Consider the following 21,968-nt stretch of genomic DNA (forward strand, 5'->3'; position numbering starts at 1 on the left):
GGATTAGTGAGTGCTAGCGCTACATGAGAAACAAGTAAAAACTCCCAAAGTCAATCCAGCTCTGTAGCACTGCAACAGCGACTTGCTTCAAGCCTTGCAGACTGAATTACCTGAGCTATGGTTCTCCCGGGCCAAAAGGGAAAGGCTGGAGGAAACATGTCCCCTCCCTGAAACCAAAATCATGTCAGCTCACCGGCGTATTGCAAATGTGGATGGGGACAGTGCTGGGCACCATGATTAGTGCGCCATGAATAAACATGCCAGGTAAGCTGTTTCTTAGAGCTTTGGTACACATGGACTACTTTCTCTGAGATTAGTCTCATTTAAAAGATATTTGATTTAGGACAGACTGAACTATACAGTCTGAAACATGAAAGCACTTGAACCTTGTGGCTTTAGAGAGGACATAGACGAACCTGGCTGGTCTGAGGTTTCCAGCTGACATTGTGCTAACAGCTGTGGTGGGATAGTGCAGCAAATTCAGAGGAAGGTCAAGAAAGAACCATCAGTGCATATCAAACCTAAGACTACACGGTCTCCTGATCAGCTGAACATTTCACCTCTCTTTATTACGTTTTGCTACCCAGTCAAAGAGAAACTTAAAATACAGGAGCACATTTCAACATGCTTGTTAGCAAATCAGTTTATGATGCAACAAGTAAGATCTGTCAAGAATACAAAAATAACTGTATTCTGACTGACCATGGAATGAATTGTGAAAGATGTAGATTTACAAAAAAATACAGCTGTGAATACTAATGTAGATGTTAATAAGTGGATGTCTGTTATGACTCCACCCAATCAATCTGTTGACCCTCCCTTTCTCCTCAACTTCTTTTTGCCATTACCCAGTACAGTGAATATTCTACATGCTGTTTCATTTTTTAAACATTTACAGTCCATAAAGCCAGACCCCTACAGTGCCAGTAGCGGGTGTCAGCAGGGTGTTGGCAGAAACACAAGGATGTTCTCCAGTCATGCTTGATGTATATTCTTACCCTGTTTGCCATGCCTGGCCACAGCTTTCAGCTATTATCAGTATTCAAGTGGCCTGGTTTCCAGAGGCACTGAAACAGTAGCCTCCATTAACATCTAGAGAGCTTGAAGTATAATTTTATCCCTATCTGCCATGTCCTTCATGCAACCCATGTCTTCTCAGCATTTGTGAAACGTAGGTCTTCTATCTAAGTGCCAAAGCATTACCTTTAGAAACTAATATATCATTGCTGACTAAGGAAGCAGCATGACATAACATTTAAAAAATGGGTACAGTAACAATCTAATGAGTATTATACATTTTTTAAGGAAGTCCCCTAGCAAATGTTACTGTAAATATCAGGCAGATCCCAAATCCACTGAAATGAACAGAAAAATCATGAACACCAATGCTGTAGATATTGACACAGCCCAAGTTATGCCACCACTGCAGAGTACACAGAGTTCCTTTTGCTTACAATTGGATACCTTGCAGGCAATAATAAATGGAAGATTAATTTCTTTCTAGATTTGCTAATCTCCTTAACTGAACCCTCTGACAAAAGCATTTATGGATCTACTGTGAGACTGCTACCGTAATTCCATGTATGCACTCAACCCTTAATTTCTATGTCACGTTGGGAAAATACCCTTAAAAGGCTCGTGTATGTACACAGCTGCACATCACAAAGGAGAAAAAGGAAACCAATTCTCTGTGTCCCCCACACAAAAACTTACGAGACACCTTCATCATTAAACTGACAGATCCTTGAAATGTTTACTCTGCCAAATAAAAACATACACTCTCTGTAAGAAATCTAATCAATATATAAAAAAGAGTATAACATTTTACATAATTAGCTTTGGTTTAGTGAGAAAAACTCTTTCAATCAATACATTTTTGACTTAATCCTCACATGAAGGTAGTGAAGGACAGGGTAGCAGAGGAGCACAGCATGTGAGTATCATTCTTATTTTTTATGAACTGGTATAATGCATCATAGGAAACCATAAGAGTTTGTATTGCAGAAATTATTAGAAAGTAGCAAAAAAAATGAACCTACAGGCCCCTTGTCCAAAGCCATAGATGGACCAGTTGTGGAGACAACTCACCCTCGCAAATTTCAATGGGAGCAATGCCAATTTTTTGCCTTTAAGCAGGAGTTCGGTGCTGCACAAGCAGTTTACTCAGCAAGCTCAGAGGACACAAGACACTTGTTCTCTTTAGGAAAAACTTGTACCCATTTGCTGATCATACAAAGCCTGATTGTACATGAGCTCCATTTGTACAGTGACTGGTCACCTGCAGCTGAGCTCACACCCGCACGGGGCCCAGCTGTACCGAAGATACCTGAGGGGTTCACATGCCCAAAACAAAAAAACTACTTAAGACAGAATTATTCACAAGGAATAATTCTGAAGTTAAGTAAGATTCAACTGTATCATTAATTCTGTCCTAGTCTTACTGCTTTCACTCTGTACCTGCTATTAAAAAGTCAATAGCAATCCACAGTCACGGCCACATAGCAATACACACACTCGGGTTTTCCTTCTAGGAATTGGCATTGGCATTTTAGTGTGAGACAGCTTCAAAAATGCTGATTTTTAAGTAGTATTCATTAGTGACAGCTCTGATGTTTTAATTGCTGACAGGGCAGCTGTAGAGAGAACATCCCAATTAGTTCTTCAAAATACATGAAGTAAAATCACTCAAAATACTATTTTTACCATTTCTAGCAAAGACTTGCTCCCTCCCCACCTTTTTCACATGCAAAAGCACAAATTGTCCTCTAGCACCTTTTTTAAACATTGTATCTCTTCCCCACATTAAATCACATGCTGTAAGAGCTGTTATTACTCCCTGGGGACCAGAGTTTTGTGTGGTTACACCAACTAGTGCTTTCCTATGCAAATAGTCCCGCTGGGACCCAGCCAAACCTGCAGTAATGTGCAGCTCAGCCTGGGTCTGTAACACAGCTTCTGCTCAGCAGGCTGACCAGGGAGAGGGGGCTGTATCCCTCCTGACTGTACTCTTCTACAATTTAGGAGCTGAGATAGTGGACTATGCCCACTGGAAAGCTAGTGGACAGAGTGAGAGACCCCCAAGAGTATGACTCCCCTCACCCATTATCAATGCTCTTTCAGCACAGGTGAGTTTGCCACAGTAAGGAGCTGGTTTTGCCTCACTGACTGTAAGAGCAATCTAGAAACCTAGGTAAGTTACAAATATTTCACTTTACAGCTGAAATTAGGTGAGGTGAATTCCACCCTCAACAAGCAACAAACAAAAATCAACACAGTAACAATGCTGTTTCTGCTACTGCTGGTAGAATACCAAGATTTCCCCTAAATATCCTTATGCTCACCACCCACCCATAGCAGAACATGTTTTGTGTAAAATATCCTCTGTGTTGTCACACCACATCAAGTGAGGGAGTTCAGCTAGGGGGGTTATGTTTACTATGTGTGATTCAAACAGACACAGCTCAGATTTCTACAGGAAACACAGATTTCTTCTGGCTTTTCCCAGAAGCCCCTGAAACAATTGCTTAAGCGAAACAACACATTGGAAAAGCCCAGGACTCATGCTGAGATTGCCCACCCTGTGAAACCACAACACAGTGCCTAAGAGAGAGTGAAGCTACATCAGGATTTTTTATTATTACTTCTCCACAAGCCATAACAACAAGTGAAAGCACCCTCTAAAATTGCCTTAAACCACAAATGCCGCATGAAGCTGGCATGCTAGACACAGCTTGTAAATGTGATTTAATTGTGAATGGTACAGTGAATAATCAGAGCTCAACAGCAAGCCTGATTACACATGAACACTACCCAGACTGCTCAGCATCGCTTCCCCTTCCCCGTGCTCCTTCTGGCACAGGACAACCTACAGAGACAGACACTGCAGTGCCGCCTGCAATCTCTATTTTTATACGGCTGCTCATCCTTGGTGTGTATCAAAGCAGCTTCCAGGTTAAGGATTAAGACCTCTAACCCCCCTACAGCACAAGCACTGGTGTTATCCAAACCCCACAGGACTGAAGAGGACCTGTCTAAAACAAGATGTTGAAGGTAGCACATTGGACACAGTTGAGTGCCAATGAGTCTTTTGTGACACTGCGCTCCCAAAGTGGAGAAGATGACACAAAACATGAAATATATCAAAGATTATCTGATATTTCCATAAAATTCTGCATCCTGAAATTCCTCTATGGCTATGAGGTTTTCAAAGATGCCTGGAGAGGTGAAAATAAAACGTTTCCTTATGATTTAGGGAAGATTTGCTACTTAAAAAGCATTCTGAAAATCCAGTATATGTTCTACTGAAGAAAAGGTCTGCTCTGCAGGAGCAGCACCTGAGGGGCCATACTCACTTGGACTTGGCAACAACCAGAAGGTCTGTGAAGAGGAAAAGGTGTCGCTCCTGGGTTTGCAGACTCGTCTTCAGCTGCACGTGGCCATCCAGGATGAACGTTCGGTTGTGGCATATGAAAGACTGCACAAGGGGCCATGCCTCTGGGCTGATGGGGGACAAGCAGCCTTCCCTGCAGAGACATAAAATAAACAGAGTAAAGGAAAGCAAATCAGCTACTCGCCTGGGAGTGAGAACCAGGCAGTGACTTCCCACAGCTGCTGCCAAAAAGTAATTTATTTGACCACATTTCAGTGAAAGGTGAGAGGGACTTATAGGGTAATTCAGCAGTCAGATTCTGACACAAAATCTGTTAGGGACTATCCTCACTGAATCTTTTACAGCCCAAGCTGTAGCATTTGGCATGGGTCGCATTTAGCAAAGGACAATAATTTAGACAGAGCCCTCCCCATTTTAGCTACTTGTATTTGCTTCCCTTTGTATTGAAGTCTTAGAGAAAATATTTCATCTCCTGTAGGCTCTCCAAAAAGAGAGAGGACACATATGCGTGATGAATAGATAACTGCACAACCACCTCCATCAGAATAGGACTCATACTCAGGGTTAAAAGCCATTTATAGAAATTATTCAGAACCAAGGACAAATATGAGGTGTAACTGAACCTTGCTAGAGACACACCATGCACTAGACGCAACTTGAGAAGGCTGCTCAGCCTTTCTCTCTCCCAGTACCCAACCCACAAGCAGTGAATTAAGCTCCTGCTGCAGGGTTTGGTTGTGTGGCTGGAGCACAACTATGCTCATCTGACACTGCTGGGTAATCCAAACCCAACTCTGTGGGGGAAATATCAGGCTTTCTCCTAGAAGACACTTTTCTAAGTGATCTTTTCTAAGGAGGTATTGCAGCCCAAGGTGGAGACATGGTTCTTGCAAATTCTCCTGATCGACCTGTTCTACATAAAGTAGCTGAATAGTTATTGAAGCAGAAATAGGTTTTCTCTAGCATGATGGTCAGCTTACTCACCCAGACAGGATATCCCTACTTTCTGAGCCTTGCTCTAACAAACGACCATTTATATGAAGCCAAATCAAAAGAATGTGAGTGTCTGAGAGGACAACACTCCTTCTTTAGGGTTCCCTGGAAGCTTGTAGCAGGTGAGGCTCTCCCTTGGAAAGCCAGAGGCATGGCCTCAAGCTCTCACACAAAGCTGAGAGAATTGAACCTAGGTCTGCTATACCCTGGTGTACCTTAAATAATGAATTTCTGGATTAAATCCAGGAACCATCAGTATCTTTACTCATGATTTTAAAATCCAACTTTTCAATTACTGGCTTTCCCAAGAGATGCCTCCAAATGCATCATTTCCCTCTGGCCAAATGAATCCGTTCAATTTTTATTCAAATGTATTTACTTATTTTCTTCTTGTTAAAAAAAATTAAGCTAGCACTTGTCAGGATCAGCCTGGCAAGGGCAGGCTGAAGTGAACAGCTTTGCAACTCCAGTTTATTCCTGGTCCCACTGGAATGGATGACAAACACCTAATGACTTTTTTGGGAGAAGAAATGGAGCTTATACAGTGAAAGTCACAAAACAAATGGGAGGGAAATGAAAGAAAACAAGAGCAAGCAGAGGAAACCTTCAAAGGTCATACACCTTCTTCTACCTCTCTTAGAGCATGGATGACTCATGACCCTCCCCTCCTGGATACTTGTGGCTGGATTATGCCGGAAATTATTTAGGAAATCCTGACAGCTGGGAGAGAAAGGATAAGCTCTAAGATTGGCCTACATTAGCAGGATACACTTTCACTGATGTGTAAGGAGCTGGCGAGGATCTTTATCTGCTGGGGAGAGCCTTGTTTGGCCTTGGATTCCCCTTTCCGGCTGAGAGTCTTGAGTTTTTAAAAGAATTCCTCAACTTATTTTGTCTTAAACTGTGTCTTAATCTTGTCGTTCATTACCTACCCCTTCAGGTAAGAGAGAAAGAAGAGGAATGACTTGGAGAATGAATAATGCAAACCTAAGTCATTTGATCATTCCTAAGCAGAAGAGGTGTCCAGGAGTGTGGAGGTTAAAGCAGAGGGAGGAGTTTGGTCCAGCATAACAGGGATACACACTGTGTGGCCAGCAACAGGAGCCAGGGGAACAACAAGCACCTCTCCTGTCCTGTCACTCAACTAGAAATTGCCACCTCACCAGTTCATTAACAAGTGCTAGGTAACTGGGACTCCATTTCATTAACTCCCTAGCAGCACTTGGCACAGAGACTTAAACAGAATTCAGGAATGCTGATGAGTCCACCTGTGTGAAAGCCATGCATGGTCTTTACCGCAAAGATTAAATCAGGGATATGCTCGTCTGTATTTGAACCCAGTAACAACAATTGTGAAGAAAACCCTTTTCACGTTACGCTGCTGTAATCAAATCAGCAGAAGCATTCTTACAATTACAGGCTCTGGCTTTTGTGTCTCCATATAGGCAATTCTGTTTGATTATTCCTATTTGTACATTTTCTACATCGTGATTCATAAGCCCAGGAGCCTCTCAAATTAAACTAAGCAAAATCTTTGTCATGTTGGCACACAAATGAAGGTGCAGTAGATTTAGTAATGCCAGCAGGGTCAAGCAAATTGAACTGCCTTTTGAGCCAGTGCCTTTCAAGCACATCTGTCATCTGAACTCTAATAAGCACCTTACATATGCTAATATTAGACCTTACCTGATAAGCCTTATTAAAAAAAAAAAAAAAGTGCCAATATTTTCTTCAAAGTGGAAAAAAAATCAAAGCCATTAATTCAGCCAGAATCTTCTAACGCCCCAGGAACAAGGAACATGGAGGAAATTCATGTCAGCAGTGACAAAAAACGTCTTTTGGAAAGCAGGCGTTTGATCCTCTCAATTAATGTTCCATTGTTACAAGACATGAATGAAACCAAAGTGTTGTTACATTGAAGAAAATGCAGATCAGCAATATCCTCAGGCACAGGGATTTATATGAGAGAGGTATTTTTGCAGTTCAGTTTTTAATGGCTCAATGATTTTTCTGGCCATTAGATGGGTCTAATTTTGAAAAAGTGCTAAGTATGTAAATACTGTTTCTTTGAAAATTCTTTTCAATAAAATTAGGCAAAACTCAGGTCAACATGGTTTCTGCTACAAATAAAAAATAAAAGTCAGTGATGTAGGGCTCTCTCTGCCTTCCCTGTGTTTCCCTAAACATCACTTTATGATTAACACATGTAAAAATCCCACACAGTAACATCCTTCCATTCTGGCAGAAAAAAAGGCTGTCATCAAGGTTTGTTAAGAAGGAACTGTGAACTGATTCCTGAAAGATGGGGTTAGATGGGGATCCTGTAGAGCCAACAATCAGTCATGTTCCACTTTGTGAGGAAGCAAGGCTGACAATGATGTTTTGATGGCATTGCCATTAAAAAACTCTAGTCTTAAGTGGACTTTTTTTTCTAAAAGTACTATTTTGGGGGTCAGAAATTTTCATGTGGGATTTTAACTAAGGAGAACATCTTGTAATTTGAGGATATCTACAGAGATATTCTTAAGCTATTCAGGAAAAGACTAAAATCACTGTGCTGGATGAAATTATTAGAAAGATAATTGAAGACTTTTCTCTGGGTGTTTCCAGAACATAAATTTTTATACCTCTTATTTTTCAAATTAATCAAAATAGGCATTTTGTGCCTATTCAAAAGACACTATGATTTAAAAAAAAACACTTCAATTTTGTAAGTGAAACATATGAGGGCAAAATCTACAGTAGCAGCCAAATACTGGAAAACGTATCTCAGCTGCATTCAGTGTGAAAGGAAATGTCAGAGCTCATTTCATTGATCCTGTATTTACCAGAAACCACAGAAACACAAAAAATACTTCTTCCCCCTGAAGAGCTTCCTTGCGGTTTCCAATAAAACCGATACCTGAACGGTATTACCCACTAAATGTTTATTCTTGGTGTTAATGGAGATGTCAGCTTTATTCTCTGTTTGTAGTGAAAACAATGAAAGAAATTATACTTTTTGAAGGAGATCTTAACAGTCCATGTTAAGTGGTTACTAATTCCATGATCCAGATGTCATTTATGCCAATAGGAAGCTTCCCCTGATTTCAGTTGATGCTGACTTCAGCCTTTCATTGATTTAGATTAAGCTCTAAGATGCCTCAGGGGAACAACCTGTTCCTAGGTAGCTAAGCTGGAATGAGCTGCTGCAGGTATCTCAGCTACATGACATCCCTCTCACAGACTGCTCATGCTCCATCCTAAACCTCACTCCATTGTTTTGGCTGTTGTTCTCTGCCAGAACTTCTCTTCACTGATGCGCTCTCTGCAGCCACAGAAGTCCACTTCTTCTTATGATGCAGCACCAGTGCTCTCCGCACAACTGATACCTATTGAAATAAAATGCCATTTCTCTTTTTAACCTCTGAAGTCCTTCTAAAGAGGTAGGTGAGAAATTCCCCTTTTCATTACAGAGCAGTGAAATGACAACTATTCAAAAGGCTGAAAGCTGAACCAACCCAGCCAAGTGTGAGGCTGCACTTGGTCTGTCAAACATGTACGTAATACCTTTCCAAATTCCTCTTACAGCGAACAACCTGGCCTACACTCATTTCACAAATATGTACTGTAGGTATAAATCCTGCAGGCCTCCACTGCTGCTGAAGCTCAAGTAAGGACCAGAGGCTCTTTCCAGTTTTCATACAATCAAGCATAGAAACATGGAATATCCTGAGGTGGAAGGGACCCACGAGAATCATTCAACCATAGACCTACAGAATAGCTTGAGTTGGAAGGGACCTTTAAAGGTCATCTAGTCCAACACCCCTGCAATGAGCAGGGACACCTTCCACTACATCAGGCTGCTCAGAGCCCTGACCAACCTGACCTTGAATCTTCCTAGGCATGGGGTATCTTAACACCTCTCAAGGAAACCTTTCTTAGAGGCCACCTTTAGGTACTGGAAGGCTGTTCTAAGGTCTCTCCAGAGCTCTTCTCCAGGCTGAACAGTTCCAATTCTCTCAGCCCTTCCTCTTAGGAGAGATGTTCTATCCTAGTAATCTTTCCTCTCCCTGCTCCAATAGGTTCATGTCCTTTCTGTGCTGGAGACCCCAGAACACAGAACTCCAGGTGGGGTCTCATCAGAGTGGAGTTGAGGGAGACAATCCCCTTCCTCGACCACACTGCTTTTGATGCACCCCAGGACACACTGGGCCCTCCTGGCTGCCAGGGCACTGCTGACTCATATTCAACTTGTCATTGATCAGGACCCCCAGATCCTCTTCCCCAGGGCTGCTTTCCAGCCTCTCACTCCCCAGTCAGTCCACACATCCAGGGCTACCCCATCCCAGGTGCAGAATCCAGCACTTGCCCTTGTTTATAAACTTCATACAGTTGGTGATTGACCATGTCTCTAATTTGCCTAAGTCTCTCTGCAGGGCCTCTCTGCCTTCCAGGGAGTCAACAGCTCCTCCCAATTTGGTGTCATTGGCAAACTGATGTAAGGGTACCTTCCAGTCCTGTGTCCAAGTCATTTATGAAGACATTGAAGAGGATCTGCCTACATGTGCAGAGCTTGCAGCTGGGAGCATAAATCTAACCTTGTTTTGGCTACAGGCTAGAGAGGCCACCAAGCAGAGCACCTGCTAACCCTCCTCGCAGTGTTCAGAGACAACAGACTGCTTTTGTATATCTCAAAGGCCAGTTTTGGATGGCTCTAAGGAATAAGTAATTTATCTTTTAGGAATAATAAAGCCAATGAACTTTCAACTTCAGCATCTCTCAGTAAAGCAATTACTTTACCATCACTGAGTCACAGCTTTGGGCTAGAGCAGCCCACTGAGAGAAGCAAGAGCTACTCACATCCTTCCAAGGCTAGTGAAAACAGCAGCTATCTGCACCATAAGAAATGTCTACAGTTCAGCCCACATTATGGATTTTTGCCAAAATGGATTATCAGTCAGGGAAAACATGTCATTTGTGACCAGCAGAGATACCCCCAAAAGCAAGCCTGATCTAGCAGGTATGTTCCTCCACTTTCTTAATAGAGCTTATATTGGAAATCAGGTAACAATGCTTGCACTTTTTTTCTGTGCCTCCTACTCAGACCCTTAAGCTCCTAAAAAGTCCTGTGAGAAGGAACTTCAGTGCCAGCTTAATAGATGCTTTCTTGTATTTTTGCTAATGAGGCAGGACCTGCTAACTGGAGCTTGGAAGCCACGATGATTTACTGCTGGAAATCCTTTAAGACATCAGACATATTACCCATATTGTGTGGCTAGAGGGTGTTTTGCACTCAGGATACTTAACTTAATAAGGTAGTGAGAACAATTCTTTAACTAACCAAAAGCAAAGAGCTCCAATTTGGTGTGCAAGAGGTCGCCAAATAAGGTGAGATAAGGTGGAACAAAAAACCCAACCAAATCTGTAACTCAGCAGTGAGTACTGACTCACCTTGCAGCGCTCCTTATAGTGCACCAAAGGGCAATGTTAAGATTTCAGGACTTCAACACAAATTGAATTTCATCATAAATGATAATCTGGATGTGACTTGAACTGTATTCTAGCCAACTTGACACAATCATCCCAGACTTTGTCAAAATAATCACACAAAACAGATCAATGCATTCTGTACACTTAAAGTGAGGAGTGAAAAACTGAAAGAAAGAAGAGCTTTTCCTGTACACTGAAAACAACTGCCCGTGCTTGGGCCTGAACCCAGGAAAATGGAGATAGTCCTGTTCATGCTCCTGATTAATTTAGTTTCTATCATGCTGGCAGCTTATTAAAGCATATGGCTTGAGGAGTCACTCCTCAGGCTAGAACAGCCAGGAAGAGAAAGGAGGCTACAACTGCTCTACACCCATTTGTAGACCTACATCCAAAATTTGTCAGCAAGGGGCTTTGTCTTTGAACAACAGCTGAGGAACAAGCAAAGCCCTGTGTAGGTGCTTAATCATTTCCTCAAACCAGCTGTAGATGGAAAAGGGAAGAAACAGGGAGATACAACACGGTACTGCACAATAACACTATCTATCTGGAGATGTCCTTGTGATGGCTTCTGGCTTGACACAAACTTACAAGCTGTCTACAGATGGAGTAAGGAGCTGAAAACAGGGATGCCAACAGCCATGCCCATTTCCCATTACTTGCTCAGTCCAGCCTGCTCCATCCCCACTGCCTGTTCAGCACAACCATGCAAAGCCCTGCTGGCCTCAGGGATGAGCATTCACAGCTCCATTTGCCACGAACAAGGCAACACACAGACAAGGCTCACCCACAAGGAGCAATCTGCAGCTCAGAGCCCTACTTAGACAGGCAGACATATATAGCTACAGATATATATAGAGATAGAGATATAAAATCCTCTGCACTATTAAAGGTGCTAACTGCTCCTGTCACTGCCTCCGAACCACAACCAGTGCCCTCGGCAAGTCACCCACATGCTCAGGATCTGCCCACTTCAAATCCTCGTGATCCCAAATATGCACTTCATCTACATTTATACAGCACTTTATTCTAATAAGTAATAATTATACTTGGAGGGTGAAAGAAAACACAAAAAGTATCAGCTTGGTGGGTAGGAGTGTTTTCCAGGAAGGTGGTAGGTAAGATGTGGGCCAGAACAAAGTTAGTATGCAGTTGTAAACTTACACTGACTATTTATAGAAAGGACTTTAATAAACAAGCATAAAACTCTCTTAATCACATGGGCTGCCAACCCATTTCTGAAAATCTGCTGCCAATTGATCCCTGCTATGCCAAGGGAGCTTCGTTCTGAGGATGCTGGGCATGTTTGCATGCTGTTATCTTTGGTAAATCTTATGCAGTTGAAGCAGCACTTCGTGAAAACAGTGCAGCATTCCAGAAATAGCAAGTCTATTTTCTGCAGCACTCCTTTAAAGTCCCCCAGGCCATCACCGTTTCGGGTACAGTAGCTTTTGTACCACGAAACAAGTGAGATCTGATTGGTATTTCAAAGAGCTTTAGTTACTAAGTTTTACAATGCCTGATTCTACTTCACAAGTGTTCTTTCTGGTTGCAGCTTCTTTTTTACAAGTCATGTACTTGAACAAATATGGGGCAGTCACCCCTCACCCCTGCATTTTCCCTAATGGACTGTGCCTGGGGATCTCATAGCGAGTCCTCTGACCTGGAGCACGTATCAGCCTCAGTTCACAGCCTCCACCACAGGGCTGTCCTCACTCTACCCAGGCAAGCAGCTGGACCTGAGAAAATTATACCCAAGATCAAGCAGTGAGTCCCAATAGGGTCACAGAGACTTCAGACCAAAATGTGCTGCAACCCACTCTCCAGCACTGGCAGGGCAAGCACAAGCCTGGACAATGGAAGGAAGATGTATATTAATTGAAATGGGGAGCAAGTTTTACTCAGATAATTACACAAATTTATGTTTTAGGGCAGAAATCAGAACTAAAACTTTTATTTATAAAATTGGATATCACTTCTCTGTTTTTAAAACCCAGCATGCACATTTTAAGGCAATATATATTGAGAAAAATATTCCAACTTAAATTATAATAGGAGTCTAAAAATTGTTTTGTATCATCTCTGCATGATGTCAAAACCTTACTAAACATAATAAAAATTACAAAATCCTCACACGTTTCAGGATGGAAGCTTGGCAGCCTAACTGAAAACAAAGCTGCACTTAAGTAATTTTTACATAGCCAAAAGGACAATATTCTCTGCAGAGCAAGCATGGACTACAGTGTGGAGGCTGGAGACAGGAAACACACTTGTGGTCTGGTTTGTTTCCAAGGCTTTTTGTTTTATTTTAACAAACAGCTGCAAGGTGTTTACTCTGAAAATTTAACACAAGGACAAAATTCTCTATTGGTATAAATTAGCACCACACGTTTTTGTCATATTTTGCCTATTTCCACCAGAAAAGAATTTAGGGCAAGTTATTTAAATCCTATTGAAAAGCTCTTGCAGTGTGGGTGTTCTCCAGTCCTGCTATACAGCTCTGCCAGCAGCCAACAAGTTCAAGGGGTTTTGGTCTAAGGCTCCCTGAGCAGGGGAGAGGTTTGGGAGAGGACACATTCACATGCAGAAGTCAATAAAATCTCTCTGGCCTTTGGAAGAATCAATCCTCTGTTCACCACGCAGTTCCCACTCATTTTTACTGACTGACATAGCAGCACCACCTTGAGTTACTCTCTCATCCCAGTTGCACCAGGGAAATGCCATTCCAGGCACTGTCTACCCAAACAGATTTCATTGTTCGGACCAAAAAAAAACAGTCACCAAAAAAAGTGAAAGTGAACTTTGGGGGAAAAAAAGAAAGATAATAAAGAAAAAAATAGGAAAAAAAGTAGGATGAACGAAGGGGAAAGAAAAGGCCAAAACTTAACACCCCAGTTCTACAGTTCTGCACCATCATTGTCTGGGCTTTTTGGAGCTTCTCGTGGCTTACAAGAAGCCTGGATGCACAGGCTACCTTTGCTGCTACCAACCAAGCTTCTTCCTACCCGTTCTGAGGTGACATACAGAGGAGCACTCTGGGATCTCAGGTTCACCCATGTCCTACTACAAGATCCAGTATCATTTTAGTAGGGTAACTAAAGGATATTTTATAATATACCCTATATAGTAAGATATTTAGTAGGATAACCTGAAGGGATAAGGTTTTTGTCCTACCTTAACTTTTTTGAGAAGCAGTAATTGCAATTAGGAGAATTAATCCCACTTAATCACAACTGGAACATTTAAAAGCCTGGCTCAGCTCCATTGACTTTGACTTACCTCATGGATGAAACGAAGCTTTTATTCAAAAGGGGTTTTCATATATCTTCTTGTAAAGTGTATTACAAGAGTTCAGCACAGGTCATATAACAGCCAGGAATTCTGGGTTACCAAAAATAGCTAAGACATTCTGCAGATCTCTACAGAAACAAGTAATTTAAAGCTGATGTGCACATGAGGTAAGAAGACTGGTGTGGACATCTTTAGAAGTCCCTTCTGGACCACCATGAATGGCTGTCAGTGAGCCTACATGTTTCTGCCAACCCTAACATCTCCAGCTGTATGTCACACAAGCTTAGACGGGCAAGAGTAAGGCACTTGTGTGACCACGTCCTTTCAACAGGAAATGGCATTTTCTAGTTGACTGCCTCGGTTTACTGACTGTCAGTCACCTCACTCACTTAACGGGTAATACCAGTAGGCTGCTCATGGTCTCTAAAAGTTTCACTGCTCAATAGTCCTTCTCCTTTAGGCTCTGATTTTCCCATTATTGAAGAAGGTATTCGGCTAGGTAAGTTTAGATTAGATGTTAGGAAGAACTCTATACTGTGATGGCGGTTAGGCACTGGAACTGGTTGTCCAGAGAAGTTGCAGATGCCCCATTCCTGGAAGTGTTCAAGGCTAGGTGGGATGGAGAGGATACTGGCTTCAGTTTGTAAGGACCACTTCTCTAAGAGGGATGAACAACATGGGTGCCAACATACACAGGAGTATCACTTCACCTGTCCAGCTGTAACAAGAACAAATCTGGCTTTGCTTTGCCTCCAGGGCTTTAAATTGTATTTTGATACTACTACTGCAGCACAGGAATCCTATTATCCTTTTACAGTGAAGAGATTATATGCCTGCTGCTGCCAGCTATTGCAAGCATAGTAACCCAGATTCCTTATGGACATGCATGGAGCCACATGCACCTGTTTGCTCTCCCATAACTAACTGCCCACCTATTTATTCAATGAGTTTTTCACATAGCTACTCGGTCAGGTTAGTCAGAAGCTCCTGCTCTGCCAGTGATCTGAGCTGAGGAAAAAAAACTGTTAGAGGATCGCCCACATCTCTACGCCTTAAGATGATAACTACCTGTTCAGTGCTGCCAACAGTTATGCTATACTGGGATGTGCAAAAGCAAAACTCCAAAAGTCTGGTAGGCTCTCTGGGCAGCAGAACAGTGTCTAAAGAACAGAGGTACTTGAGAGGTCAGGAAGCCTCTGAGATTATGTCTTTCTGTCATGGGTTTAGAGTCTTGTTCTTGAGGCTTATTATCCTTTATTGGATCTAGCCCCCAGCACTCAAACACGTAAGAATGGGCACAGAAGATACCTAAACCCAGACTGTTATTCCCATTATGTGATTTAAACCCCTCACCAGCAGCTTTGTGCACCACAAGGACACAGCTGGACCAGCACAAGTAATGCCATATCAGCCTGAAGGAGAGTTCAGCTGGTGTTTAACGCTGGCCCTTGTCAGAGGTGAGGGCACCAGAGGCTGCACATCAGCCTGCACATCATTAGAGCTGTTCTGCTTGTTTACACAAGATAAATGAGCACAAAGCAGTCTGAGCGAGTTGGTCTGTGATTTCCTCAGGTATGCTGCCGCCCAAACTGCTTGGCCAGACTGTCACTTGGCAGAGATTTTATTGTCTAAAATCAGCAATACACAATGGCTGGACAACAGCCGCATTCTGCCAGACCTCAAGGCCTAATCCAAAAAGTCCTTTAAATGGGCTGCAGCCAAGAGCACATGTGGACCCTGAGACATCTGGACAAGCAGAGCCCTTGCACTCATCCTGATGAGCACTGCCCCTCACTGTCTTCATGTTAAAACTGCCACAACTCTCTCCAAAAGGGAATCGGCTTAAGGCGCTGGTGTTAAAATATTAGTCCTTTATTGTAAAATTAATCCCTTATTTAAACTCCAATCCCTCCAAAACCCTGCTTCCAAGCCTTCCTTCTTGTTACCTCTAGTCCTTTCCTTTTAATAAAAAAGCAGCGTATCTCCGAAAGCTGCAGCTCATTTCGATCTCCAGATGTACAAACATCGCTATAAGCCAGTTTGTAGGTCGTAAATGAAGAACTGATGGGTTTTATCAAAAACAAACATATGCACACATACACTCACACAAAACAAAACAGAAAAAGCACAGCAGAGGGGCAGGATTGCCAATCTCTGAGTTAAAAGGCCATCTGAGGCCTCAGAAAGTTCACCTTGTTAACAGTTAATAAAATTTTATACTCAGCTATTATTATGTAAAAGCAACGTTTTTGTGCAAACACATGGTTTAAGAAAGCAATACTCCAGTGTTATAATTAGCTTTAATCAAGCACAAATTAGATACACTAGAAACTGACAACTTGTAGAATATCATCACAAGTAATTTTAATTATGTGTAGTTCCATTAAAAAGGAAGAGCATTAAACACAAAATAGCGATTAAAAAAATTTACTATTTTTCTACAAATTCATATATGCTTACCTTACATAGGGAAACATGACATACTGAGAGGAGAAATTCAGGGAAGTTCTCATACAGAGATTCTGCTTAAGCAGAAATTCTGATTGAGCATAAAATGTTAAAACATCAAAACTTTTCATGAAATAAAAAAATCTCGGAAAAAATCCTGATCAGCTGTTTTGAGACTGAATTAAATCTAAGAATTAGACCCAGAAGCAAAGAAACTTTCATTTGCTTTGGTGACTGAGTCTCTAGGAATAGGATTTTCCCTCCTTTTTGATGACTAGCTGGAGCCAGCTGGGATGGTACCTGTCCATGTCAACTCCCAGTCTGGTTGTGAGCCTCCCTCATCCCGCTGGCGGCGTGCAGCTGCTCCAGAGGAAACTCCCACTGATCACATGTGGAAGGCACGCATGGAAACCAGCACATGCACACAGCACAGCCTTTGCCCTGCAAACTCCTGGGCGAGGCACAACCTGTCCCACGCCACCCCAGGGCTGTGCCCCATGGCAGGGTGACCCTAAGCAGTGCCCCACGAGCCACCAGCAGTGGCACCATGGGCCAGCCAGGCCATGGCGGCCCTGGCCCAGGGTGTCTCTCCTCTGCCTGGCATGGGTGGCCTCTGCCAGGGACAGGCCATCTACAGTCCACACTCCAGCAAATGCCACCATGGTGCCTGGGGGTTGTGCAAGAGCAACACCCACCTCTGCAGGGGCAGACAGGAGAGGAGGAAGGGGAGTCTCTGCATGAGGGCCTCGTCCTGCAGCAGCAGGTAAAAACGGCTGTGGCGCGTGGCCGAGGGGGCTGTGCTCCGTCTCCATCGCCTCACCAGCCAAACGCACCTCACAGAGATCACACTGTCAGGCAAAATTATTCACCAACATGGAAATGACTGAAGAATGAGTGAAAATATCACAACTGAAATATCCACCTAACAAGCTGCTTACTTGCAATGAACTTTTATCCCTTTCCTCCCTGCGATGAGTTTTGCCTGAAACACCAACTACTCATCTTCCCTGTGAAAAAGAGACAGTTAAGGCTTTCTGGCAATTTACATTTATTAGAAGTCTCTATTTTTGTCTTCCTCTAGTCACATAGCTTGGATCATCCACATATCTTCTGACTAAAACCCTGAAAACACAATGTCCAAGACTCTGGGAACACTCTGTGTTTGATTCACGCCAAGTGGAATGTATTACTAGATTACACATATGATCTTCGTTATCTAGGCTATTTAGCCATTGGCACAGGACCCCTAGAAGATGACATGCCAGAATCACTTACTGTGCACTGGAAGAAGGAAGAACAGCCTCTCTGTGAATGGCATTACCTCTATGTAAACAAGGGGAGAAAACACCGTGGAAACTTGTGAAATCTTCTGTTTTTACCTTCCACTTCTTCAGCCATAAAAGTCACATAACAAAATTGGATAGGGGTAACATTTTAGGAACTTCCTTTTCAGGTTCTTTAGGGATTTATTCATAAACTTTCTAAAAAATATCCTTTGGGCTTTGTGGTGGCCGATTGACCTGTGGTACAAGAGATAGAGAGAGTTCTTGGTAAGACAGTCTCCGATGCCAAAGACTTATGGGTTATGGCGAGGGAAAGGAGCCTCTCCCAGGATGCCTTGTTCGGTTATGGTAATATACCTCAGTTCAGCTTCCCCAGTTGGCTCCTGGTGCTAGCCACACCCCTGTACTTAAGCTCGAGCTGTCATGTGCTCAGGGTCATTTGCCTCTAGAACCCTTTGCAAGTTGTAGCAATAAACTGCTTTCTGTGGAACTCTAAGCAAGGACCCTTCTCAACTCCTTGCCATCGGCTTAATATTACTGGAGCCATCCCTGCGTCTGTGTGCTCATGCACGTGAGCCACAGAGCCATAGGGGACTAAGTAACAGGGGTTTTTAAAACAGCCTGTGCTTCCAGCTTACACCAAAATAACATCATAAACACACTCCATACTGTAAAAAAGAGTTGTTACATTTTCAGTATTTTAACACCTTTAATGTGCAGAGATACAGATCTATAAATGATCTTCCAGACTTAGAAATTGTGAAATTATATTTCTTAGTTTCAGCATGTAAAAATATCACTTTCAAAGATCTGTTGAGGTGTGCAATAGAAAAGGGGAAGCTGCTAGTGACTGCAGCACAGAGTTTGGCTGTCCCTGTCAGAGATGCAAGCAGAAGATTACTAATGCAGAGCAAAAACTTCAATTTTGTCATATGTGAAAATTGTTTTGAGGGACAGCAGAACAAAAGCTGAAAATTTGACTTGCAACAAGTCCTTATTATTCTGTATCAATTATTTGGGATGACCATACCTGATGCTTTAAATCCAGGCATCAGACATTTCTGTTTCAAGCACGTAATTTGTATTGCATTGAACTATATCATTAAGTTGTGCAGGTTTCACTAAAAGACACCAAGAAAAAGTAAGAGGAAAATTACAACTGTGGAACAAGTCTGGGGACAAATATAACTAATCCAAATCCTTTGCTGATTTCATACACGTTAATGGAGTTAATAGTTGAACTTATTTTTTCTGCACCTGAATATGAGCCAAGAAGAATACCAAAAGCTTACTTTTCCAATACATTTCTACAATAACCTTGCTCAAAATGCTTCTGAAGAGTACATCTGATAATGTGGAAGAGTCTTTACATGGCTATTCATCACAAAATTGTGATGAAAAAGAAGCTGTACAGAAAAAAAGGAAGAGAAACAAGAACATGTGGCAATGGTGGTCTGCATATTTTCATCTCATGGATGTAAGGGCCCAAATTCCACTATAGTATCTCTACTATTACTATGTTTCTCTTCTGCCTGCAGGTACAAGTCAAGTGAGGCGTGGATTACAGCACCATTTCCCCTTTGTGCACCACCATGCCATACAGATATCCCCAAATTCCTCTATAGGCCAAATATCATGTAACTTCTTCTATATGATTGACAAAGCAAGGCAAGATTTGTAATGAAAGCTGAATGTTCATGAAACCAAATTATATAGCTGGAGAAAAAGCTGATGAGCTTTTAAGCACGCAAGACTTTCAGACTTACTTCTCTTTCAGGATTGGGTGAGAGGACAACGGCACAAACAAGCACCTGTTTTTTCCAGCTAGATCATCTTGCCTTGCTCACATTCTTGTGTCATCACAGCAACGATAACACTACCATCAAAAAGCCTTAGTCCTCTGAATGCCTAAATAGCCATCTCCAGATGTCACAATGGTTTCTTTGAATAAATAGCATTAATAAACTTTAAAATGCCCCAGAGTAAGTCTGTCCAAAGTGCCACTACGTTTTATGAAAGTGCCCTGTATATAAACCAGGGACACGTGACATATAAAGTGGTATAAAAATACAAACTGACTTGGATTCTAAGTATTTCCTGCCCTTTTAAACTTTGCACTTGTTCATTAATTTCAACAAATATTGAGGTGAGCCAGCTGCTGAGGTGAGAGTGTTCAAATAAATCGCTCACAGATGTTTGTTAACTTCAGATAGGCGCTTTATTATCTACAACTCATTAATCAACCATTAACAAGTAAGTGTTATGGAGTCCCAGTATTAAGGTTCACTGCCAGAGAAGAGTAATAGATTTTGCAGACTGGCTGTGTCTATAAGAACTAAGAGCAGAGACAGGTCTGAGGTAAAACATTTGGAGGAGATTAGAAAACATAAGAAGTCATTTCGTTGCTCTTCAGCTCTCCTTCAGAGAAAGCACTTCACCAGAGTTAAGCATTTACACAACAAAACGAGTGGAAAGATCAAACTCATCCATCAGTTTGGTGATGAAGAGCAATGTGCTTTGCACAGCCAAACAAGGAAGTCAGGCACAGGTGAGAATTGCTGCTCCTGTGAACAATAATAAACACCATCCAAAGTGTCACCCTCTAAACTGAAAGACTCTGAAGCTACAGAATCACCTGCTCTGACTTCAGGGTCCTCAGACTTCACCCAATACCTCTCCCAAAGGCCATAGGCTTCAGTTCAAAACACAGAAGCAGCTAAATTGTTGCATGCCACAGGCAGAGTACAGACATGACTGAGGCAGCATCCATCCATGTGAAAACAGCATCGTTTGTCATGCAGGATAGGCACTGCCTTACTGCAGAACAGGGCAATGCATTCCCCTCTTTGGCCCTCTCCACCACACGGTTTCTGCCAACTGGCCTTACAAAAGAATCCTTTGACACACTAGATTTGGAAATAATTCTCATATGGGTTATACAAGCAAGACATGTTAAAGAAGGCATAGAATTCTGAGATGAAAATGTATTGTGTATTGCACTGGGTGCCTCTCCAGCTATTTCTGATTTCTGATACTTATGGAGCAGGCAATAAAATAAATTTTAAAAGTATAATTGAAGAAAAATATTAATGTCTGAATACCAGCAGGTAAATGAATTTTGACTTCCTTATTTTTCAACTCTGATTTTTTCACAGAATACTTTCACAGGTTTCTGAAATACTGTGAAATTCTGCATGATGTCAAACAAGGTATTAATTAGATCAAAGACAAAAAACTTTCTAAAGCTCATATACTGATTACTTAATACACCACAGAGTAGGAGAAAATATTCCTTACAAAGCCATACTTTTATTTCCCTCAATAACATTTCTTCGTAAAGAGCAATACACAGCTGGAAGCATTAACAGCCTACCAGATGGTTCACTTCTCGATAAACACGTTTTGTAAGTTTAAAGTCTAATGAACTGTAGTGCAGGGAGAAAAAAGTTATGTATGCAGAGCGGTTCAAATGGCAGGTCAGGGCTGGGGCTGGACAGGGGACTAGCTCCACAGAAACTTCCATTTCTATGGCGGCTTTACATTGCAGAAGGGAGGGAGGGAGAGAGGGAGGAAGGATGCCTGATTCTGGCAGAAGACAAGGGCAAAAAAGGCTGAATGCTTAACACCCACATATTCAGCCCCACAAGTGCTAATACCGGACAGGGGAAGGCTGTGATCACCAGATCCTGGCCCACAGCATTGTCCTGAACCAGCAGGTGCTTCCAGAGCCCTGGAGAGCCTGTACCATGCAGCAGGCAATGACAGAAAAAACTTAACCAAAATTAAATTGTGCAATTCTACAACTGCAATCCTGAGTTATGCCAGACAATGTGTAAGTGTCCAAGGCAATGAGCATTCATCCATCTTCTTCTGCCCATTCCATCTCCACAGCAGGCAATCACAGCCAGTCACAAACTGTTCACAACTGAGCAGCCCAAATGTCACATGCCCGGCTGCAAATTGAAGAGCAGCCCTGCCCACCCAGTCAAGTATGAACAGCTCAGTGTGGCAGCACAGAGGAAACCCCCTCTAGGAGATCAGCTGGTGCCTGGGCTGGTTCTGTCACATCTTTCAGCAGGCTTTATAGCCATGCA

At 42.3% G+C, this 21,968-nt stretch overlaps 1 protein-coding gene across 1 annotated transcript in view; it reads right to left on the reverse strand.

The window, feature by feature from the left end:
• The window catches only part of ARHGAP20 (Rho GTPase activating protein 20), a 57,856-nt gene that overhangs the window by 25,524 nt on the left and 10,364 nt on the right, over positions 1-21,968 (reverse strand). The window contains exon 3 of the mRNA XM_082278090.1: positions 4,353-4,523. Coding sequence (XP_082134216.1) covers positions 4,353-4,523 — 171 coding nt within the window. The remainder of the gene's footprint in view (positions 1-4,352; positions 4,524-21,968) is intronic.

Source organism: Coloeus monedula (assembly GCF_965178545.1).
Source record: "Coloeus monedula genome assembly, chromosome: 3".
In the NCBI taxonomy this organism is placed as follows: domain Eukaryota; kingdom Metazoa; phylum Chordata; class Aves; order Passeriformes; family Corvidae; genus Coloeus; species Coloeus monedula.